Source organism: Leopardus geoffroyi, chromosome A1, assembly GCF_018350155.1.
Source record: "Leopardus geoffroyi isolate Oge1 chromosome A1, O.geoffroyi_Oge1_pat1.0, whole genome shotgun sequence".
Classification (NCBI taxonomy): Eukaryota; Metazoa; Chordata; class Mammalia; order Carnivora; family Felidae; genus Leopardus; species Leopardus geoffroyi.
This window is the reverse complement of record NC_059326.1, coordinates 138289469-138314788: the sequence shown is the minus strand read 5'-3', so window position 1 is coordinate 138314788 and position 25320 is coordinate 138289469. Positions and strand designations below refer to the sequence as shown.

Below are 25320 nucleotides of genomic sequence, written 5' to 3'. Positions count from 1 at the left end.
CATGAGATGGGTAAAGGATGTTTGAGAGTTCAGTTCCCAGCACCTCCACCCCACTGAGACTGTGCCCCCAGAACTTAGTGGTCAGTTCTCCCTGCTCACCTTATGTGACCTAGGATAGCATTTGACACAGCTCATTGCTCTTTTCCCCTCTGCCTCCAGGACAAACCTACCTTCTCTCTCTCTCTCTTCTCTCTCTCTCTCTCTCTCTCACCTTTCCTTCTCAGTCTCCCTCATCTTCTAAATTTTGGCAGGTTGCAGGGTCCTAGGATCAATCGTCACATTCCCTCTGCCTTTCTCTCTCCCTCTCCCACATCCCCTGGACCATCTAACAACATGGTCTCACAGATCACTGTATGATAATGACTCGTATAGTTTCATCTCCGACCCCAACCTCTCCCCTGAATCACAACCATGCCCTTAACATCTCCACAGAGTTGTCCAACATCTGCGAGGGCAAAACAGAACTCCTGACTTTCTCCCTTCTCCACGTGCTCCTCACAGTGAAGGGCAACTCTGCCTTTCCTCGGAGTCGCCTTGACTGTTCTCTTTCACAACCCAACAGATCCACAGTCCGGCCTTTTTTTTCCTTCCACCTCCAGCCACTGCCCTGCCAAGGTGAGTCACCACCATCTCGTGCTCAGCCCATTGCAAGATCACTGTACCCTTAACTGGCCCCCTCGCTTCCACTTTTCTGCCCTTGACAACCTGCCCTCTGCAACATACAAAGGCAATCCCTTTACAAAGAAAACCAAATCATGTCTTGACTCTGCAAAATTCTCCAGTAGCTACCCATCTCATTTTGAGTACAAGCCAAACTTTACTCCAACCTACCGTGCCTTACTTACTAAGATGGCTCTAGGACCCACTTGAACATGGGCAGGGCGTGTCTGAGGAAGGTATATCCCCACACACGCAAGCAACTCGCAGACACCAATGGAGCGTTCTACAATCAAACTCAGTTCTGACACTCTCCACCCAGAGATAACATCGGAATCCACAGGTTAAAGGCTCAGTCCTAGGAGACTGCTCCCCACCCCCGGTTCAACCGATGCAATCCAGCTTGTCACCTATACTTCCGACCAACTAGCTATAAATCAGAGGTTGCCGTGAGCCCCTCTCCTTAGGTGTGATTAATTTGCCTGAGAGGTTCAAAGACCTGAGAATGGCATTTTACTAATTCAACTTCTGGTTTATTAGAAGAGAATATAACTCAGGAACAGCTACGCGGAAGAGATGCATATGGGACCTTCTGTGTTCTCTCAGTGCAATGCTATCTTGACACCTCTGTTTTCCATCCAGAAGCTCTCTGAATCCTGGCCTCTTTGTCTCATTACATACACCTGATTGATTAAATCTTTGGCCATTGGTAGGATGCATGGGTGGCTCAGTAAGTTAAAACTCTCACTTTGACTCGGGTCATGATCTCGGGGTTCATGAGTTTGAGTCCCGAGTCAGGCTTTGCGCTGACAGCTGGGAGCCGGGAGCCTGGAGCCTGCTTTGGATTCTGTGTTTCCCTCTCTCTCTTCTCCTCTACAGCTCTCTCTCTCTCTCTCTCGCACGTGCACATGTTCTGTCTCTCAAAAATAAACAAACATTAAAAACATTTTTTTTGGCCATTGGTGACTGAACTCAATCTTCAGCCCATTTCCCCCTCCCTGGAGGCAGGGGCGGGGCTGGGGGGCACTAAAAGTTCCAACCTTCTAATCACATGGCCCGTTCTCCTGGCAACTAGCCCCCAAATCTTAGGTCCAAAAGTCACATCTTTATCACGTTCACTACTTAGGACATTCTAAGAGTTTTAGGAACTCTTTGCCAGAAACAGGAGAAAGCCCAAATATGTACTTCCTACTACAAATCACAATATCAGACTTACCCAATCTGCCCTTTCTCCACACTCACCCAACCTCTCTGAAGCCTACCAATCAGTCTACTCCAGCTACACTGCCCTTGCTATTCCACGCCTCCGGCCATTTGCACTTGCTATACTCTCTACCCGGATTGTTCTTGCCCTAGATAACCAGATGCTTTGCTTCCTCACTTTCACCAGCTCTTTACTCAAATGTTATCTTATCAAACAGGCTCTCCCAGGCCATTAGGTATATAAAACAACACCTCCCCCAGCCACCTGTTCTCTTTTCCCTTATGCCATTAATCATCACCTAACACATTATGTATATATTATATACTGTGTTTCCTTCTACTAAAATGTAAACTCCCTCAGAACAGTGACATTGAATGCTTTCTCCACTATATCCCCAGGGCCTAGAACTATGTCAACTACATAAGAGATACTTAGTAAATATTATCTGAAGGCGTGAATACTCTTCATTAAGAAGAGAAACCTTGTACCAGGTACAACTAAGAGACTATTCCTTTCCCACCTGACAAATTTCCTCAGATTCTGGAAGTTTTCTTGCGAGCTGCTCAGCTGTTCATGCTCTACACCTGGTTGTGAGGGGAGTATTGCTTTCTTATTTTTTTCCATTCATTCCTTCATTCCCTTTTCCAACATTTACTGAGTGTCTACTGAATACCAGCCACCGTGCTACCTGTTGGGCCCTGCCCAGGTCCCTCAGCCTCCATCTCAGGCTCTTAAAAACATCTTTAAGTACAGTCATTATAGACCACTTCCCCAGGAGGTCCCCTAACCAGGCTCTAAACAGCCACAAGCTGTTCTCCTTCTCTGAGCCCTTCCTGCCTGTTCCCTCTGTGTTTTGTCCTATCTGATGTACCACACTCTGGAGACAGAAGTTTTATTTCGTTCCTCCTGGTAAGACAAGCAACTTCCTGGTGGGGGTCTGAGCTAAAAACAGATTCTCTCATTGTGCCGAACCCTGCAGGTGGCAGGCGCTTCCTGTGCAACACCATCCGACGTGCCCGCGGGCAGTGGCAGCCCAAGAATTCCTCTTTCTTCTCTTTATTTTAAAAACCGGGTGATCACTCTTTTATTAAAGGAACAATGCACGATCGGGCAGATTTGCAAGGTAAAGGTACTAGGAAAATCAGGGGAAAGAAACCCAAAACATTAAAATGGAGAGAAGAAAAACACTAGGTACTCCAAGAATCAGCATCTATTAAACACCTGCTCTATAACAGGTAATTATACTAGATAACACTGCTATTACAGCTCACACTGATACGATGCTTTCTCTAAACCAGGCACTGTATCATTTCCATTTAATGGCTCGTTTGGTCCTCAGAACGATCCTTTGAAACAGTACTATTTCTTATTTCCATTTTACAGAGTAAGAAACCGTGGTGCCATTTAAATAACTTCCCCAAACTAGTCATCGGCAGCTCCACGCAGGCACTCTGCTAGCTGGTTCAAAATACTTTATTTAATAACTGGGCTTACGGAGTATCGCGCTTGAGCTAAATAAAATGGCATTTCAGCAATGTCTGGCATTTTCCCATCAGGAACTTTCATTAATGTGTTACAATATGACTTGTGCCTACGTGTGTTTGTCCACTTCCTGAGCCCATGCTTTCTGCCTCTGTAGATCTGCTGCCGGAATAAGACAGTCTGAGTCTCACTGAGAAAACATTCATAGAACAGTAAGTAGAGGATTTCATTTTGTTCAGCCACACAACAACCTACAAGGTAACTGACAGCAAGACTGGAGAGACACACGGAGATGTTAGCTGCTTTCTTCTAGGTAATGGAGTACAACAAAGTGGCTTTTAATTTCGACTCTTTACTTTCCATATTTTCTAGAGTTCTAACGGTAACCGTTTTTACACGTAAAACAAAGGAAGACATGGGCTGTGGCTTAAAAATGTGCCGATGTGAAAGAACGGCTGTGGAATCTCAGGCAAAATACCAGGTAATCGGTAAACCAACCGTATCAGATAATACCCATGTAAATGCATTAATTGGAAGTGTTTTCTGCAGGAGTACATAGGACTGTTCTGGCCCATCTGCGAGCCCAACTCTCCCTAGCCACCTGAGATGTTATCGTGTTGGCTTTGTAGACAAGGAAGGTGAGGCCCAAAGAGAATGACTAACCCACTAAAGCTGTTAAGTGACAGAACCAGAATGCAAACGGTGCCCAATGAGACAGCCTTTCTCACTGCAGCACACCAGCCCCTGATTCCCAACTTGAAAGAGAACTTTTGCCGACTTCTGAAACTTACAGTAGCCCTTTCTGTCACTGGTCTCCGGGTGTTCCACAAGGATGAAAAACACTCACCGTCCTAAGTGAAAAGGAACATTTTCAGGGCTAGACTGTCATTTATCTCCTTGCTTGTTCTTCCTCTAAGTTTCTCTTAGGATTTTCCTGATATTAGTCTTGGCCTGGAAAAATCTCTTGGCCTCATCCTTCTGAGTTGGACTTGAGGTTACAGAAAAGAGCCATCCACATTCTAAAATTATCCCCTGCCCAGGAATTTCCTGTGGGTCATAATGAAAAATGAAGTTACTCCGAAGATGTGCGTGTACACCAAGGCATGCCTGGGAGAATCCAGGGAACCTCTATCTACCAAAATAGAGTGGTTCTAACGTTGATCCAAATGCCTACTTCACCCTCAGAACTTCCTCAGCCTCCTGGGATCCTGCGAAAGAAAAGGGAGCCCTGGGATAAGATCAGACCTCTCGACCTATTCTGTTAACAGTAAGAACTGAGGACAAAAGTCAAGGGATTCCAAAGGTGCTGAGGTGAAAGCTGTTTTTCCAGCCCTCTCCCTCAGAACAACAATTTAAAAGCCTTTCTAAATAACAAGTTACAACTTGGTACTCTAAAATCAGATCCTAAAAGAAGCCCTATTCTGCTGTTCTGAAAGACCTCATTATCAAAATTATCCAAGAAGAGAATAGGCCTTTTCCTGGTCATACACCAGAGGCTGGGGGGGGGGGGGGGGGGGGGGGATGCAGAGAAGGCTGAAGAGAGCAAGAAAACATTGTTCTTAGAGAACAGTAACAATTTTCTCCCAAATCTTTCCAAGTTCTCATTCCTAATTATAGTAACACAAAGTAGCCTTTAAGAGCACCTATGTTTATGTGTGCAAAAGCAGTTTAACTATGTAACTTTTTTCCACCCTTTCCATCCTGGCTTCTCCCAAGCTATCTGGGACATGTTCAGTCATGTGTTGTGATTAGACTTAACCAGCAATTCCTTTCCTTTTTTAAAAATTTTTATTTTTTTTTCAAGTCATCTCTACACTCAACATGGGGCTCGAACTCGAGACCCTAAGATCAAGAGTTTCATGCTCCTCCGACTGAGCCAGCCAGGTGGCCCAGCAAATCCTTTCCTTCTTGATGTAGCTGAGGCCTAATCAAGTTAGTCTGCACAAAGGAGCACTAAGTAAACGGAAGGGGAAGAAAAGGAGCACATCATACAACCACCAGGACAGAAGTGAAAGACGTCAAATAAACTGGCAGGACTTTGACAAGACCTTTCCTGTTAACTGTAGAAAAAAATACAAACTAACTGATAAGGAAGATGCTCCTATATGTCATCATCACAAGAAACCCTATGAATAATTCATATCCTGGATTATCTTATAGAAAAAAAAAACCCAATGGCACATAAAAATGATTATATCCACTTCAGAAGTCCACACGGAGCTCCAATTCTCCAGCACCCATCTGTAGAGCTATGTGTTTTTGCCCCACTTAATATCCCCCAAAGTAACTAAGTTCCACTACCAAAAAGGAACTATGTTAATGAAATGGAGAATTCTCCACTAAAACGTAAATCCTTTTACTTTTGGGGGGGATGAATGACATTAGTTTCAGGTGAATAACAAGGATTTGATATTTGTATATATTGCAAAATGCTCACAGTAAGTCCAGTTAACATCCATCGTCATACACATATTTTTTCTTGTGATGAGAACTTTTAAAATCTACTCTCTTACCAGCTTCCAAATACCTCTCACTTATTTTTGTGTGCTCAACAACAACATGTCGACTGAATGAATGAATCCATCAATCAATCAATGATGAAAGCCAAGCACTGCTTGGCATTCCTCCTAACTGTTCTGGGTTTCTCCCAGATGGGAAACTCTACTTGATTTCTGAAAGGATTCAGAATCCTGAGCAACTCTGGGAACCTCTGGGTAAATTAGTATGAATGATAGCTGGATATGACATTTGTTACAGTTCATAACGGGGTTTTCATTGGCAAAGGAGATCAATGAAATGAGACATGTGGTTTCCTTGCCTGGGGGGAACTCAGCGTTGATGGGCTTTCGTACTTCCACATGAGGCTCTGAAGGAGACCACCTTGCAGACTGCCCCACACCATCACAAGGGAAACCACTGCCAAGAACACTCAGTGGGAGAGTGAGGTCAGACAGCAGGGCCAGCTTTCCCGAGCTGCTCCCACTTGCCTAAGTGGGGGGAATGGGTCCCTAAGATCCCACAGGCCTGTGAGAGGAGTATTAATGGCTGAGTAGAGTACTTGTGGCCTGCCGCAGACCCGCCACGGCACTAAGGAAAGGACCCTGGAGCAGGTATCTTTAGAGAAACACCCGAGCCAGCAGCCTGGGACAGAGATTCCAAGTTTTATATAGTATAACAAGGGTGAGGCCAAGTCAGTGAAGGAGAAGTCACCAGGAGAAATCTAGACTAACACCAGGGAGAGGATACAGTTGCAGGACATTGGTCAAAGATGTCATGGCACCCCATAAAAAACATTCATGCCTTAGGGAAGAGCCCAGGCCAGCAGATCTGTAGCAGATACCAGGAGGACCCACGGGACATTCAAAAATTAGGCCTCTTCTAAATGCCCCCATCCTCACCAGAAAAATCACATTCTATACCAGCTTGGCCAGAAAGAGGAGGATCAGAAAGAAATCGGATAAACTGGATATTTTACTTGGAGAGACTGAACAGCGAAAATAATGGTTTCTATTATTGCATCATACCAAGTTTTCTGTATTAGACTAAAATACATCCTTTCCCCTCCCCACCGTCTGGAGTATAGGACTTCATAACAATATCAGATCTATTACAGGCAAAATAAAGGAACCAAGACAAAATGAAAAAGTATCTGAGTACAGCGTGAGTAAATCTGTGCCAAAATATGCTTTAAATATTTACTGCCTGCTTTCTGTGATCCAAGCAGTAGAGTTGTGAAAACAGGTCACCCGGCTCTGTCCTCAAGGAATTCAGTGTCTTAGCGCGAGACATTCAATACTAGCTGCAATGCACTAATGAAGGGGCTATTATAAAAACATGCAAAAGCCAAAGTGGCAAGGGTAAGTTTACTGCAGCATCATTCGCAATAGCCAAATTGTGGAAGCAGCCCAGCTGTCCATCAATCGATGAATGGATAAAGAAGATGTGCTGTATATACATAATGGACTATCACTCAGCCATTAAAAAGAATGAAATCTTGTCATTTGGAACAACATGGATGGAGCAAGGGGTTATAATCCTTAGCAAAGAAAGTCAGACAAAGACAAATGCCATATGAGCTCGCTCATGTGTGAAATTTGAGAAACAAAATAAATGAGTGAAGGAACAAAAACGACAGACAAATCAAGAAACGGACTCCACAGGGCACCTGGGTGGCTCAATAGGTTAAGTGTCTGACTCTTGATTTCAGCCCAGGTCATGATCTCACGGTTCATGGAATCAAACCCCGCATCAGGCTTTGTGCTAACAGTGAGGAGCCTGCTTAGAAATCTCTTACTCCCTCTCTCTGCCCCTCTGCCTGCCTCTCTCTCTATCTCTCTCTCTCTCACATACACACACACACAATAAAAAAAAATACATTAAAGGAAGGTAGGAAGAAAGAAAGAAAGAAAGAAAGAAAGAAAGAAAGAAAGAAAGAAAGAAAGAGAGTCCTAACTACAGAGAACCACCGATGGTTACCAGAGGGGAGGTGGATGGATGGATGGGGGAAATAGGAGATGGGGATTAAAGAGTACACTTATCGTAATGAGAAAATAAATTCTAAAAATTTTTAAGAAGAATGATGAACTCAGGGAATTCAGAGGTCTTGCAGAAAACAAAACAAAAAAAAAAACCTTCAAGCTGTGTCTTACAGAACAAGTTGAGAGATTACATACATAATCTCATAAAAATAAGAGGGAGAGAAAAGATTTACTGAAAGCATGTGAGGACATGTCACAGAACCAAGGGAATTTAACAACCAAGCCTTGAGAGGGAGGCACCTGGGCCACAACAGGACCTCAGAGAAGAGAGCAAGGGCCTGGAACCTAGCAGGACCTTATCACGCAACTGCTTCTCTCTTTACACTTAGTCTGCAGGGTTTCCTCCTACCACAGACTGCTTTCTCCCAGCAAACGGCCTCTACTCCCACCTTCCAGCACTGCCTCTCATGAAAGGCGCTATGTCCCTCCTAACCCCAGTCTGAAGAATCCCAAAGAGGGACTCTCAATGACCAAGGAGAGGCGCTATGATTGGTTCAGTCTGAGTGGGATGATGCCCAGCCCACCGCATCGAAGAAGGCAAGGTCACATGAGAAGGTGCCAGCATCATTTGGACCTATGGCCAGAGCAATGGAGGGACCACCCTCGAAATAATCTGAATGTTCAGCAAAGGGAAGGAGGATGGTAGGCAGACAAGAATAATTATCTAGGCCAATGCAACATTTGCTGTCACTCTTCATGTCCATAACCCCAGGAGTCAACAGTGTATGGGTCTGGGATATGTTCCATCACTTTAATACATTCTTTGTAGTCTGACTCTGCCCCTTTGGAGGGATCACTTACCTATTAAAACCCCACCAGGTCACCACAGGCTATCAAAATGACAGCCCTTTCAAACCAACATCCTTCAGCTTGAACTGCTCTCTTTGCCTTGAACTTCAACGGTAATTTTTCCTGACTTCTATGGGATTTATCACTTTCTGCCTTAATATATCTGAATAAACAACTACTAGTTCTTGCCCCAAAGTTCAGAGGTAGGGAGGAGTCCCTAACCATGGGGTAATAAATTGGAATAGTTCCTCCCTTCCACTTACAGGGATTAGTGTAGAAATCACCTCGCCCAAGAATTTAAACCACCCCCCCCAAAAAGAAAAAAAAAAAAATCAGTTTCAAATATGTGGCCAAGTATTTGTTTAACTAAAGGGAGCCATGAGGCTCCCTATGTTGTTTGGCAAGGGGCTCGTAACTGGCATCCTTTCCTCTGCCGACCAAGGTTTCCAAGCAGACTCTGAAATTAAAACCGCCCTGCTCTCCAGTTAGACAGTGTCTTCATTGTGAACCAACAAAATCTTAGCAGGTTATGTCACCTTCAATAAAATGTTTCTCTTCCTCAATAAGGATTTCTGTGGTGACCTATTCCCCCGATGGTGGTCAGGCATCCTTTTGGGGAATTCCAGAACTGAGAACACACAGGCACACGGAAGTCTACATGTATGTTCAAAGAAACTTCGTGAAAGGAAGAAAGGAAAACATGGACCAGAACGAGTAAGGCCATGATATACAAGTCATTCGCCTTTAAAAATTACGTTTCAACCTGTTGCAATGTCATCGTACTTTGAATACTCACTGCATCAGGGGATTATTTTTCAGGCTATGTACCTGCCCTCCTCAATGAGCTCACAGGAAAGGCCCAAACAGTGCTGGGATGATTCTGTCTCCATTGCCAGCAAACTCACTCCCTCTAACTTTCATCTTTCTGTCTGAGACAAACCTGTGAACTTTCCAGGACACACTGGAAGCTCCCCCATCCCATCCTCTTCTCAAGGCACCCTGCCTCTTTCTCTCCTCAGCCCAGCACCCAGCGCGGCACACATCGGTTCATCTCTTCCCACCCAAAGGACAACGTGTGGCACTACTCTATGCATAAGGGAACGGATCTACGAAGACGTAGAAACCCCTCTACCATTTTGCTCCTCCCGGGTTTTCACTGCTACTTCTCTTTCTAGTCAACGATTCACAGAAGAGGGAGTAGCTAATAGGGTGAGACAAAATGGCACCCTTTGAATGTAGGGAGCTACTCACGGAAGTTCTCCTCCACCAAGAGGGGTACGACAACCCGAGAGGAACGAAACCTCTCAAGTCAATGTCCTTGATGTAGGACTGGCTCTTCACTTACTAGCTCTGATCTTGGACCCCTCATTTCCCTACTATGAGCCTCACAGCCCCCAACAAATAAACGAAGCAGATAACTGCACCTATTTAACATACAGATCTTTTACAAACTAAGTCGCGTGAAAAACACTTCATCTGGACATCACTTGTGTATTCACTCTCCTTCCTTTTTCCACCATTGGTTACCGTTCCCTGCACTTCCCAGCACAGCCACAGGAATCACTTTAAAACTCACTGAGCTTCAGTTTCCTCGCTTGGAAGCCAGAGGTAGTAGCCACCTTACAGAGTTATTTCGAGAATCAGGTATCATTTATGTAGGGCGCCTACCACAGCTTAGTTAACGGTGGCTATGATGATTAATTAAGTGCCACACAAATCTTATTTTGACTATAGCTACAGAAAACATGGTACTGTCTAAGCTCTCCAAGGCTGTGAAGCTTTCTGATAGGCACTGCCTCCTTTGGCAACGCCAGACCAGTTTTTCACGAGCAAAGAGGGGGGCAAAAGCACTCTTTCATGCTTTGTGTAATTAGAGAGGCACAGGACATAAGCTGGAGTAGGAGAGAGTGACAGAAGTTGCCTAAGTAGATGAAACGCACAAAGAACAGTTGAACATTTTCTGGGCCCTGGTGATGCGAATTAAAGAATACATCTTAAAGACTGAAGAATAATTATGGTTAACTTAGGTAAGGTCCAATCCCTGGATTTTTTCACCTTTGATTTATAAACATTAATTTCCTTGGTTCAATCTCCTACCGAAACCAACGAAACAAGAGTCCAGGCATTCCTCGAGTCTCTGAAGCAGAACGGTCAAGGATTCTAGCCCACCCCAATCATTAACCACACGGCTCCCAGTACAGCCTGTCCTGGCCATGAAATGACAAGGGGCAACTTTCAAGAATCCCAGGATACTTCTGAGGCAGCTTGTTTTTTAAATGCTTTCACCCTCCGCTTATGTCGTCACATTCCCTTCTAGACGTGGCCATTTCCAAAGGTACTGCTTCTAAGTTAGTCCTTTTCTCTTCCATGCTGACAGCATGAGGGGAAGAAAGCACTATATTCACTTTTTAGTGGATGTAGGTATTGGTGGGTTTCTGCTCATCTCGCTTTCCTGTTTTTACCAAACCTTCTCTATTTTCCCAGCTCTCTAAACAAGCCAGGAATGTGTATGTGTGTCTATTAGAGAATGGTGATAATAAGGACAAGATGAAGTGTTAAAAGATAGAATACTAACTAGGGGGATCAGGACAGAGAAATCAGAGTGAATAAAAGAGAATATTTCTGGGGTGCCTGGGTGGCTCACTTGGTTAAGCAGCCAACTTCGGCTCAGGTCATGGTCTCATGGTTCACGAGTTCAAGCCCTGCATCGGGCTTTGTGCTGACACCTCAGAGCCTGGAGCCTGCTTCACACTCTAGGTCTTTCTCTCTCTCTCTCCTCTCTCTCTCTTTCTTTCTCTCTGCTCCTTCCCTGCTTGTGCACTCTATCTCAAAATAAATATTTACCAAAAAAAAAAAAAAAAAAAAAACAGTATTACCAACAAAATACGAGAAGTTTGCTAATAAGGCAGAAATCCCAAGTCTCCAAACCTCCTTCCTGACTTCCCAAGTGACCAGAACTTAGCTTCTAAGAATGATGTTGGTGATAACTAGAAGAAAGAGCAAGAAATACAAGCCACCTTAGTTTTAAAGACCAATGATAATTAGGTCACCCTACAAGAGACCAGAGACCACAGTTCTGGCACAAACAGGCCACTGGGCTGAAAAAAATCCAGTTTCCTGGTGTTTCTTCCAGTATACAGACATAGCATGCCCAGGTGTTGTGAGATGTGCAATCCACCCTTAGTGCTAAGATCCCTGTAAGCAGGGACAGTACCTGTCGGGTTCACCACTTTGCCCCACCTTCTACGACAATGCCTGCTATTCTGGAAATGCCTGTTGAACACATAATTCTCCATCACTTCACCTCTTTGGGCCCATAACCCTCATCTATAAAACGAGGCAGGGAGACCAGGTCACCTCTAAGGCATATGGTTCTGGGACTCTGTCGAGCCAACACTGCAGTGTGACCAAACCCACTCTTCACAACTAGGCCGTCATCATTTAAGTGTATTTATTTTGAGAGAGAGAGAGAGAGAGCGAGCATGCACACATGCACAAGCAGGGGAAAGGAACAGAAAGAATCCCAAGCAGATTCTGCACTAACAGCACAGAGTTCGCCATGGGTACTTGATCTCACAAACCATGAGATGATGACCTGAACTGAAATCAAGAGCTGGATGCTTAACCAACTCAGCCACCCAGGCGCCCATTGGCCATCATCATTTAATGAAAAAAGCAAGCAGGAGACACAGACGATTCTCTGCTATCAATTTTATTTCCACTTGTCATTTATTATCTGCAAATAGTTTATGATTTTCGAATCCCAAGTACCAGCTTTCACTTTAACTGAGTTTAATATAGTTTAACATAGCTATGTTGTGACTTTTTGCTGTACCTCACACTGGCTGTGTTCCAATTTTAGATTTCAAAGGGCAGCGTGATTAATGTGTGCCCTACACCCCCAGTGGACTCACAAACTTCTCCACCGGCCTCCTCATCGTTAATCCCACATCTCTCCCGGTTGTGAGGCTATGCAGGTCCCCAGAAACATAGACATCCACTCAGTCTGCCAGGCACAAAAACATATGAAGATTATTCCCCAAGCTGGAATGAGGTTAAATGAGCACAAAGATCTAATAATCCTACAGAACAGCAACCTGCCTTCAAGCAGTTCTCACGATACCAGAGTAACGCTCCAAAGAATTAATGACATAGTGTATCTCCCCCCACTTTAAGTAATTTAGAAGTTTATAAAAAAATTATTCGGGGTGGTGGGGGGCGCTTGGGTGGCTCAGTCAGTTAAGCATCCGACTTCGGCTCAGGTCATAATCTCACAATTTGTGAGTTGGAGCCCCACATCGGGCTCTGTGCTGACAGCTGAGAGCCTGGAGCCTGCTTCACATCCTGTGTCTCCCTGTCTCTCTGCCCCTGTCCAGCTCACTCTGTCTCTCTCAAAAATAAACATGAAAAACATTTTTTAATTATTTGGAAGTAATTTCAAACTTCCAGACAAGTTAGAAAAACAGCACAAAGAACACCATTATATTATCGTTACCCAGATTTACCTATTGTTAACATTTTACTCCATTTTCTGTATATGCCTGAGCTTGCTTTTACATGCACATGCTTGTGCTCTCTCTTAGGTAAAGTTTTTCCTCCTGAACGATTTAATGGTAAGTTGCATTTATCATGGTCCCTTGCCCCAAAGAAGAAATTAAGTTTTAAAACTCAAACAGAAAAGTGGAATGTCGTACAACATTTTTTAAGTCCCCAGTACGAGATTTTCAAGGATGGTAGCAGAGCCGTAAGGGGACTTTGTTGAGGTTGAGGCTTACTACCACCTGTGGATGTCTGACCAATGTTAATCCTGGGGGTGGCCTTGACCCCAGCCAAAGAGAAAGGGGACACACAAACACACACACACACACACACACACACACACACACACACACACACAATATCACCCCTCTATTTTATTTTAGAAGGAAAAAGGTCCTTGAGGCAAACCAGCTATGTTGACAACTGCCAGCCTCCATTTTTCTCAGCAAAAATTTGCCCAGGGTGATTCCGTAGGTCATCCTGTTCTAGAGAATACAGAATTCTGCTCCCTAACAATGCTACAGGGACAGTCCGCTTTCAGAAACAGCTCTTCTGCCTTCAAGCTCATGAAAATGTTCCCTTGTCCTTGAATTAAAAACATAACCACATAACTCCCCACATAAGATAAGGGGCAGAATGGAGGACTACCTTTCCTGCTCTGGTAAACCTCAGAAAACAACAAATGCCACCTGCTGAGGGCCAGGGATGGTGCAGTAAATACTCAGGATACCTCACTGCACCCTAACACTAACTTGTCCCTTGATTTCCAAGGACTGTACGATAAGAATGAGTTGCAAGGGGGAATAAGTGGTATAAACTGACTGCGTTATTAATCATGCTACAAATAAATGACTTTTCCTCCGACAGTAAAGCGTTTTGTACTCTTGGTAATTACTAATAAACTTTTTAATGTAATGTAGGACTATATCCCCTGGAGATACACAGGCTTTCTTGTTTAAACTGCTTCCTTAAAATCCCTTTCTTAGAACGACTATCAAATCAACAGTATAAAATGGAACACTTTTCTTAGGTAAAGAATTAAAAACAAACACAGACAAAAAAACCACCCACTTGAAAACAAACACCAAAGAAGCAGAAACTGGATACTGAATATGTACACAGTTCTTTAAATCAACAGGACTCTCCATTATCAAGGTAACTCCAAGGTAACTCCGATAAAGTGAGTCCGAAATATTTACCTTGTACTAAACTCCCCCCACGCACTTTTTTTTAAAAAAGAGAAGTGCACGTGCATAATTCAGCACAAAGGCAGAGTCAAAGTGAAAGGAACCTAAGAACCAGCAGGTTTACCTCAGAAGCCTATCTGCAAAGTATTTTGAGAGTTAGAGTTTTATAAAGACATGTATAAACTTGCAGTTCATCAGACAACAGTCTGGCAAAGCAATGAGGAAAAGAAAGGTAAGAATACGAAAACCCCTGGCTTGGCTCTGAGGGAAATAAAAGATTCCGGGATCTACCTTGCTTGGACGCCCTCCGCCGAATCTTCATTTTGGGGAAGGAAGGCCATGAGTAGTTAAAGGGGGAGTCCGAGTCCGAATCCATCTTTTTGTTTTGCTTAAATCAACAGATTCAACAGGAGAGACTCAGGAAGAACTGTGGGCGTCCCCCGCCAGGAGGCGAGTCTACCCTGTGATGTCAAAGGAAGGAATGGGGCTGGGTGAAAAGCTCCCGAACACGGGGAGGGAGAGGCAATAAACGTTTTGCTTCCTTCAGGCGTCCAGGCATGTAGACTGAGAAGGAGGCTGTAAATATTAAAGCCAAACGAAGGAAGTGAAAAGGGAGAGAGAGGCAGCTAAGGGTTGTATTGGTACATCACAGTCCAGTTATTCAAAAGGTCACTGGGAGCAAATGAATCATTAACTCCCCTCTTCTTGTGGCTGGAAATGGAAATTAAGAAGAAAGGTAACTGAATTCAAAGAGAGCGGCCTGTGCTTCAAGAAAAGCCTCCCAATGCACTTGTTTTGTTCTAGAGCTGGAGTATCGTTTACAGAAAAGCCACCCTGCACAGCGATGTAAAGGTTGAGGTTTACAAGTGTGGACAGCCAGAGAGCTCAGTACACGGGCAAATAAAAGCCATCACACTCAAGGCGAGGAGTTTTCCAGAGCAATCTGTTCTTTCATAGCATTGACAGTGCCGGCAGATTTTCAGATTCGAGGGCTGAAACAACTCTGATAATTCACTTAACAATCTAGTCTCCCTTCACTTTTAATGCTACGGTGGCTGGAAGCTTTTACTGTTACAGACAATGCTCCTCATTAAATACATGCAAAGTCCTTTCCTAGTGTTCAGCACAAGTGGGGCATTCTTCAGCTGCCACGAAGTTTGGCTTCAATCTTAAGGATTGGGGTACCTTTAGAGCTTGGCTCTAACCCTACAGTCCCTCTCAACAGAGCTAGTGACTAAGTTACCACAAACCAAGAGTTCCTACAGGTTCCGCTTGACGAGCCTCTGGTAATTAGCATTCAGTGCAAGCCCATCACCACCTCCACCTAAACCGAACGCTACGCAAAGTCACCTCCCTGCTCTCCACAAGCACACCGATACATGGGACCCACAGAAGTTCAAGCAAAGCAGCCAAGAGCTGTGGCAGAAAAAAAAAAAACACACGCCAAGTCTCAGAGGGGAGCCTCTTCTAAGCATTTATTTTGTATTATTGATAGCAGGAAACGGTGTGTTTTCTTTGGTGACGTCATCTGCCACCCAAATAAACTAAGACTGTGGAAACGATGTGAAGGCCTGCGTGACTCTGCAGATCTGAAGCATGGCAATAGGTGTCGTACTGAATATTCCTTTTCGCCACAATTATTTCCCAAATTGTTGACTTGATCATGCCACGCTGTCAGAAAGAGATGCGTAATCTGCTCCATAACAGCTAAACCCGTCTGATTGGGTGGGGAGTAGGTGAGAGGGCCAGATGGAACTGGATCAAGGGGAGAAACCACTTAATTTCCAATTCAAATCAAAATTAGAATTACATGAATCGCGCTTGTGTTTTTATATGGTTTGCTACATAAATACCACATACAAATATAACCAAATGCAACTGGGAGACAGTTGTAAGCATTACAACGGAGTCAAAATAAACATTAATACACGTTTTACTTCATGGCCTTTTATTTGAAAAATACTTTTCTTAATTAGCTAGGTGCAATTCTAAGAATAAATTATTCTCAAACCTTGTACCAGGTAAGAGAGTTTTAGTCCACATGGATCTTGAGCAAGAAAATAAAATCTTGAAGGTAAGTGTTTCTATTCATTCTCTAAGTTTTAAAGCTTAGAAACGTACCAGGGACACTGTGGGCATATGATGAATGAATGATGTACACTTACTTAACCTGTGGATAGAGAAGCTTTACATGTCATTCTGTAGTATTTTTAATATCCTGATTGAAAATATGTATTTAAAAAAAATTTTTTTAATCAGCTGTAGGTGATACACAATGTTATATTAGTTTCAGGTGTAGAAGACTGAATGAACACTCTTGTTATGCTCAGTAGATCTACCTTCTGTAGCTACCATACAATGCTATTATCGTACCATTGACAATATTCCCTACGCCACAGAAAATAGGTAGCTTCACAAGACTTCCTGTAGCTTTTTGTTAAGTGTTTTAAAGTATCGTGTTTTACTCATCACAATAGTATCTTTATTTGACAAAATAAAAGTAAAACAACAGTACTGGTGAGTGGACAAAGCCCACTGTTCTCCAAGGTTCCGGGCAATACTTCGGATGTACATAGATCCTTGGATGCCTCAGAGAGGTCTGCAGACCAAAGAAAGGGAACGTCCACCTGTTTAGACAATCGTCAAACTGAAATGAAAGTGTTGGACCAGGAAATAATATTATCTTTCTCATTTGCCATGCGTGGTTAAGTTTTAGAGCCACTTAACCAGGATCGATCCCAGGTCAACAAACTACTAAAGCTGCTCCCTTCTTGACCATCGGTGACAGATAAGAAGAAAGTCAGGACAATCCCAAGAGAAATATGATAAAGTCTTTGTAAAACACATTTCTAGTAGCTGAGATGCCAAGTAGATCCATCTTAATCTAGTTTTCCCCAAAGCACAGTCCTTGGTGACCAATTACATATCACTTGATTATTGATATGAAAATTATTCTGACAATAAAACTACCCAAAAAATACATGTGAGAAGCCTAACAATATTTTCTATTCTTATTTGATGCACCAATATTTTTAAAGAATGAAATTACTGCCACTGACCACCTATATAACATTGAGTTAACACATAAAATGAAAGAGAAAATATTGTTTGCATCCCTCTATTTTTAGGCCAGTTCATTTTCTTGCTCACCAAAGAACTTCTCCCAAATGTGGGTCATTTATCATGTGTCCTGGAGTACTCAACTTTGTCCCCTGTTATACCAATATGACTGCATTTAAATCAATTCAAGATGTTATTTAGATCTCGTTCACATTCAATGCCTTAAATTCTTTGCTTTCTCTGGCTGATTCCAACTGCAGGTGGAGGAATTCAATGGTAGGTCCCCCAAGGGCCACTTTCTCACCCGCTATCATACAACTATTATGATGCCAGGGTGTGAATGATTTCATCAGCCTTACTGTGCCTTCTGTAATTAGAAAATCCTTTGTTTAGAAAAATTACCTCCACTGGGTGACAAACATGCAGGGCAGATGCTGCTGAAGTTTCGGCTCTCTGCAAGACCCACAGAGAAGGGAAGCTTCCCTTCATTCTCCTCGTGTCATGATGGCATGCCACCTACCTTTCAATCTTGGTAAAATTAATCTTCCTCAGAGGGTATTTATATTTTGATTTGAATTATAATATTTGTACAATTTTCTCATCCTCCAATAAGCCCCAAAATTCCTGGAGTGCGAGAGCTGTGTCATACCCATTTTCTTTTTTTTTCTTTTTTTTCTTTTTTTTCACGTTTATTTATTATTGAGAAATAGAGACAGAGCATGAGCATGGGAGGGGCAGAGAGAGAGGGAGACACAGAATCCAAAACAGGATCCAGGCCCTGGGCTGTCAGCACAGAGCCCAACGCGGGGCTCAAACTCACGGACTGCGAGATCATGACCTGAGCCAAAGTGGGACGCTTAAGCGACTGAGCCACCCAGGCGCCCCATGTCATACTCATATTCTTAAGCAGTCAGATGCTGAAAAGAAAAAAACCATGGAGGGGCGCCTGGGTGGCTCAGTCAGCTGAGCGTCCGACTTCGGCTCAGGTCATGATCTCACAGTTCGTGGGTTTGAGCCCCGCGTCGGGCTCTGTGCCTGGAGCCTGCTTCGGATTCTGTGTCTCCTTCTCTCTCTGCCCCTCCCCCGCTCATGCTTTGTCTCACTCTGTTTCTCAAAAATAAATAAAGGTAAAAAAATTAAAAAAAAAAAAAAGAAAAAGAAAAAAACCATGGGTTTGGGGAGCCATTATGTATCTAGGCTTAGACAGTGGCTCTGTCACTTATTTAGCAACCCTAACCAAGTTACTTTCCGACCCTCACTTGTTTCATACAAAAGGAGGTCATAACGTCCATACTACAAAGAGTTGTGAGAATCAAATGGGGCAATAGTAAAGAACTTAAGTTTTCATTACGTTCTCTTAAATATTAAATAAAGTTTCCCTTTCGCTGTATTTCTCTTCTACATTATAGACACTGAAGTATTCTTATGTCCTCCGGAGTGATAGCTTTTTCTAAACTGAGACCTGCCAGCGTACCTGGCTAGCTCAGCCAGCAGAGCATTTAGACTCTTAAGGTGAGACACGCTAATGTGCAAAGAAGTTCCCAGACAATCATACCAAGACTGAAAGAAAAGGAAGATTTTTTTTTTCCTATTATGCTCCATTGTCTAACAACCAGAGACCACAGTTTCTAACACTGCTAGACAGCATTCTGGGGGAAAGTCATTAAAAAACACAAAGAGCTGGAGGCAAAAACCCCTAATGTCAGGACAAGCCTACCCTGGCTCACTTCAGCCAGAAGAGGCAATGTAATGGAGCCTGGGATGGTCAGAATCTTCCTCAAAATGCTTTAGAAGGCACCGTGTCATCTGTTGGAGTTCAACACAAGCAGTTCTTTGTTGGAGAACATTGTGACTCTGGTTATGCACCAAGTGAAATGCTTGGCTCTTACTGGGAAGCCATGCTATACAGAAAATAAGGATCTTTAAAAGCACAGCTCCTATCCATGGGCTCAAGATGTGCTCTGAGAAGGACAGTGGCACAGGACATTCACATCAGCAGTGTCACACTCAGGGACATGGCATCATGAGTGGAGCCAGCCAGACATTTGAATTACAATTTTTCTCTCTACTTCTGCATTGTGTATAAACAGAGCCCATAAAATTGATTTCCTATAAAACAGACATCAACTGGGAGCACGGGACAAACACTGTTACCATAAATTAGAATTCTAGGATGCCACCATTTCCTAAAGCCATCTTATTTTATATATAAGAGTACTTTTTATTTCTTACCTACCTTAATTACCTTGACTTATTTGAGTAAAAAACCTGCATGCCCTTTCAAAAGCTTTTTTATCACCATACTAAGGGGAAAAACTGGGTATACCCTAGAAATCCATCAGGATGATATTACTTGTATTATGACTATATCCACATATAGTGTAAGAAGAAAATATCCAGAACATTTAGGACAGGAAAGCAGATTTCTACATGAAGCAACATATTCAAGAATTACCATGTCAGGAGCACCTGGGTGGCTCAGTCGGTTAGTGTCTGATTCTTGGTTTTGTCTCAGGTCATGATCTCAGAGTCGTTGAAATCAAGTCCAGGTTGGGCTCTGTGATGGCAGCAAGAAGGCTGCTTAGAATTCTCTGTCTCCCTCCTCCCCCACTCACACACTCTCTCTCAAAATAAATACAGGTTTTTAAAAAAAATAATCCAGTGAAGAAATGGGCAGAAGACATGAAGAGACACTTTTCCAAAGACATCCAGATGGCCAACAGATACATGAAAAGATGCTCAGTGTCACTCCATTAGGGAAATACAAATCAAAACCACACTCAGATACCACCTCACACTGGTTAGAGTGGCTAAAATGAACAAATCAGGAGACTATAGATGCTGGAGAGGATGCGGAGAAACGGGAACCCTCTTGCACTGGTGGTGGGAATGCAAACTGGTGCAGCCACTCTGGAAAACAGTGTGGAGGTTCCTCAAAAAATTAAAAATATCTACCCTATGACCCAGCAATGGCACTGCTAGGAATTTACCCAAGGGATACAGGAGTGCTGATGCATAGGGGCACTTGTACCCCAATGTTTATAGCAGCACTTTCAAACAAAAGCCAAGTTATGGGGAGAGCCCAAATGTCCATCAACTGATGAATGGATAAAGGAGATGTGGTTTATATTTACAACGGAATAGTACTTGGCAACGACAAAGAATGAAATCTGGCCATTTGCAGCAACGTGGATGGAACTGGAGGGTATTATGCTAAATGGAATAAGTCAGAGAAAAACAGATAGCATATGTTTTCACTCATATGTGGATCCTGAGAAACTTAACAGAAGACCATGGGGGAGGGGGAGGGGGAAAAAAAAAGTTACAGAGAGGGAGGGAGGCAAACCATAAGAGACTCTTAAATACAGAGAACAAACAAATGGGTGGGGGGCAGGGAGGGGAAAGTGAGTGATGGGCAATGAGGAGGGCACGTGTTGGGGTGAGCACTGGGTGTTTTATGGAAGCCAGTTTGACAAATTATCTTTAAATAAATAAATAGGTTTTTTAAATTTTTTTTTTTTACTATTTTTTTAATTTTATTTTTTAACTTACATCCAAATTAGTTAGCATATAGTACAACAATGATTTCAGGAGTAGATTCCTTAGTGCCCTTTACCCATTTAGCCCATCCCCCCAACACCCCTTCCAGTAACCCTCTGTTTGTTCTCCATATTTATGAGTCTCTTCTGTTTTGTCCCCCTCCCTGTTTTTATATTATTTTTGTGTCCCTTCCCTTATGTTCATCTGTTTTGTCTCTTCAAGTCCTCATATGAGTGAAGTCATATGATGTTTGTCTTTCTCTAATTTCACTTAGCATAATACCCTCCAGTTCCATCCACATAGTTGCAAATGACAAGATTTCATTATTTTTGGTAGCCAAGCAATAGTCCATTGTATACATATACCACATCTTCTTTATCCATTCATCCATCGATGGACATTTGGGCTCTTTCCATACTTTGGCTATTGTTGATAGTGCTGCTATAAACATTGGGGTGCATATGTCCCTTCGAAACAGCACTTGTTGGGATGAGCACTGGGTGTTTTATAGAAGCCAATTTAACAATAAGTTATATTTAAATGAATACATACATACATACATACATTTTTAAAAAAAAAAAGAACTATATTGTCAATGCTTCCCCTAGCAGTTAATAAGGCTAAAATGATCAATTTCTATTCAGATGATACTCTTAAGGAAAAAAAAAAAGACTCTTGGTGGACCTATTTTTTTTTTTTTTTTTTTTTTTGGCCTTGAAATCCTTGGCATAACCTAAAAGGAAAAAAGTATGAGCATTTGGTTTTTCTGAACAATGAATTATGAGGAATTTTGACTGTATTATGGAGAGGCAGCTGTGGACACTAGATGTGAGAGGTCCTAGGGGTGGGAAAAGCAAGGATATGAGCCATGAGGCTGGACAGAGCAAGGGTGGACAGATAGTCAAGTTTCTTGTCATAGCTTCAGGACAAAGGGATCCTTCATGATAGAAAGAGCCACGACACTTAGGGAGAGCAACATCTACATTTTAGGTTTTTTTCTGATAAATTTCCAATTCCAATTTTCCCAAATCTTCCCAAAAAAGTTTCTTATATGCCACAAACTTATTTATAAACCTACTTTTTAAAGTCAATTTTAACATTCAAAGTTCAACTTATTCTTCTATGGACTTTTATATGACTATTTGCATGTCCAAAAGTTAACTAGGAGATATAAAATGGGCAAAAAAAACTTAAACAATTAGTTCTAATGTAAACTTAAATCTATCAATGCCATAGTTCTAAAGCTAAAATTCCCACAAAACAGAATGGAGAATCCTAGTTTTAAATAAAGGGTGGCTCATCTTACATATGCTACTAGAGTATTGTTACTTCTAGGCCCTGTCAACTGAAAGAGTAAGGAGATACCTGCATGTGTGCCCTAACGTATGCATACACATTTATCTACAAATATTTCTATAAGCAACTATGCGTGTCCATGTTAACTAATCATGAGTACATACTGATGTGTCCAACTCTAATTCATTAGCACAAAGATCATTCTAGCCTCCTCTCCTTGGTTATCTACCAACTCCCACTCCAACATAAAAATCTTATCTAAAATCCATTTGCTTAATTGTTCATTTCCAGGGTACTTTTACAGTGGTATAATTGTTAACCTGTATCCCCGGGACCAACAATTCCATCACCTAGAGGACAATGTTTATGTACCGCTTCCTTTCATCTTACAGACTCTATTCATTTCCAAAGTTATTGAGGTCTGAACTCTCCTCATCCCCTACAGTAAGGCATTTCATACATTTTTAGTACAGTTAAATTGTTTTGTCACATTCTGTCTCCATCATAGAATCCTCCAACTTATTTTTTTTATTTGCCCATATTAAAGTTCACTCTGTATGCCATTAAGTTCTCTGAATTTTAACAAATTCAGTGTCATGTATCCACCATCAGAGTATCTTAAAGAGTATGTTCACTCCCCTAAAACACCAACAACAAAACCCCACAATGACAGAAATATGTACAAAGGAAAAAGAAGCCAACTGGAAGAGTTCCTCCATTGCCAGAGTGGGACCACTTCTGAACAATAAAGCAGGACTAGATTATTACCTCAACTATCCAATAAATATCCAAAAATCTATACTGACATAAATGATTGAATAAATAGGTAAGGAAGGGTATAAGTCCCCCAAGCAGGAGAATTCCAAATTATTAGCACACAAGGATGTATACAGATGACACCCCACCCCTTAAGTATGGGCTGAACATCATGACTTCCTTCCAAAGAGTATAGTATGCAAAGAGTAGTGGGCAAGAATCATTTTACAGTGAATAAAGCTGACAAAACCCACCTCTGCCAGATAATCAAGGTCGTCATTAACAGTGAAAGTAATGATAGCATACACCAATGAGGTGATGACAATGGCATTTTGCCTCTGTGGTATTCCTCCCCAAACCCATAATCCCAATTTTATAATGGGAAAAAAAATTAGAAAAATAACAATTGAGGGAAATTATACCTAACATTTGACCAGTACTCCTAAAACTGTCAAGATTATTAAAAACCAGGAAAGTCTGAGGAATTCTCACAGCCAAGAGGAGCCTAAGGAAACATGGTAACTAAATACAATATGGCATCCTGGATAGGATCCTGGGACACAGAAAGGAAATCAGATAAAAACTAAAGCAATCTAAATAAAGTATGGACTTTTGTCAATAACAATGCATCAATCAATTTTAAAAAGGTGTACCATAATATACGATGTTAATGGGGAAGAGGGGCGTGTGGGAACTCCCTGTACTATCTTTACAATTTTTCTGTAAATCTGAAGCTATTCTAAAAAATAAAGCTTAAAACATTTTTAAAGGATGAGGTAAAGTACAGAATCTATGTTCATTAAACGTTTGTGGAATTCATACTAAAATACTGAATCACTTACTTAATGAGATACGGAGAAGTCAAGTCATGCTTAAAACGCCGCTTTCTTTTAAGTTATTATGTGAAGTTACCAACAGAGCTAATTAAACATTAAAGATGATACCCTGAAACTAATTTTAATTTTTCATAAACAAATAGTGTCTCTTTGGAATTAAGAGGTTCCCAAGAGGTAACCCTAGGGAGAGGCTCTCATGTGCAACTGAGGGTACCTCAGTGAGCCTATCTCAATCGGATCACAGAAATCTTATCTGCAGACAGATCTCAAGAGCATGGATGAAACCCAGCTAGCTTACTCACAGTTTTCTTCTCAAGTTCTAGGTATCAAAAAAAAAAAAAAAAATCACAGAGTGAAGTTAAAGTTATTTAAAATATTATAAAGACACAGATTTACTACTGGGTCTCCTATTCAATTTGTGGTTGTACCACTTCTCTGTATTTTGGCTCTATACATTCTTCCACAGGATCTCATACTGTGAAGAATAAATTCTGTTGGCTTTCTTGCTCACGTTGGAAGAAAGGGGCCATGTTTCATAAAAGGGTCCTCTCAATTAGCCACTCTGAAAGTTAAAGCAGTGTGTCCCAGCAAATTGTGAGCTTTCATGCCAGCAATACGAGCTCTTACTTAATTGCCCTGAAGTCCCTTCCAAGGGATTAGCCACTGGTACTCAATTAAAACCAAGCCTCAACTCACATAAGCACACGTACTCTGCTGTCAGGCCCAGAGCCCAGTGATTCTTCTGTGAGAGCAATTTTTACATTTGACGTCTGTATACACTATACTTGAGTATTTCAACACAAGAGAAAGAAATCTATGGGTGGAATTTTAACTTCTCTTATAAAAATGTTAAGTATATTTCCAGAATATATTTCCCAGTTTTCATTTGTTTTCATGTTTTATAAATTAGTTTTACTTTCTTTAATATTTTATTTTTGCTTGAATTCTGTATCTAATCATTTGACTTAAACCATCAAAATAGAATCTTTAGGGATGGAGCCTATGGAATTTACTTATTCACTTAGTTAGTTTATTCGGAGTTGAGAATCTTATTTTGGAGAAAGAAAATTTACAATTCATACGTAAATGGGAAAAAGATGGTCTTTTCAACAAAGGGTGTCAGGAAAACTGGACAGCCACACGGAAAAGAATGAAAGTCGACCACTTTATTACATCATTTGAATTTAAAAATAAATTCAAAATGGATTAGGGACCTAAATGTGAGACCTGAAACCATACAAATCCTTGAAGAGAGCACAGGCAGTAATTTCTCCGACATCAGCCAAAGCAACATTTCTCTAGGTATGTCTCCTGAGGCAAGGGAAACAAAAACAAAAATAAACCATTGGGACTACATCAAAATAAAAAGTTTCTGCAGCATAAAGGAAACCATTAACAAAACTAAAAGACAGCCTACAAATGGGAGAAAATATTTG

At 41.9% G+C, this 25320-nt stretch overlaps 1 protein-coding gene and 1 long non-coding RNA gene across 6 annotated transcripts in view; one reads left to right on the top strand and one right to left on the bottom strand.

The window, feature by feature from the left end:
• The window catches only part of ARHGEF28 (Rho guanine nucleotide exchange factor 28), a 308676-nt gene that overhangs the window by 107327 nt on the left and 176029 nt on the right, over window positions 1-25320 (bottom strand). The window contains exon 1 of one of the 5 annotated variants that reach the window (XM_045495418.1): window positions 14688-14898. The exons of the other annotated variants lie outside the window; for them this stretch is intronic. Within the exon in view, the coding sequence (XP_045351374.1) occupies window positions 14688-14772 (85 nt within the window). The 5' untranslated portion in view covers window positions 14773-14898. Of the gene's footprint in view, window positions 1-14687; window positions 14899-25320 lie in introns of those variants that run through there. 5 annotated transcript variants of the gene reach the window in all.
• LOC123606768 lies at window positions 14058-16332 on the top strand. Its single transcript, XR_006716493.1, has 2 exons — window positions 14058-14628; window positions 14798-16332. It is a non-coding gene; the product is annotated as an uncharacterized LOC123606768 (long non-coding RNA).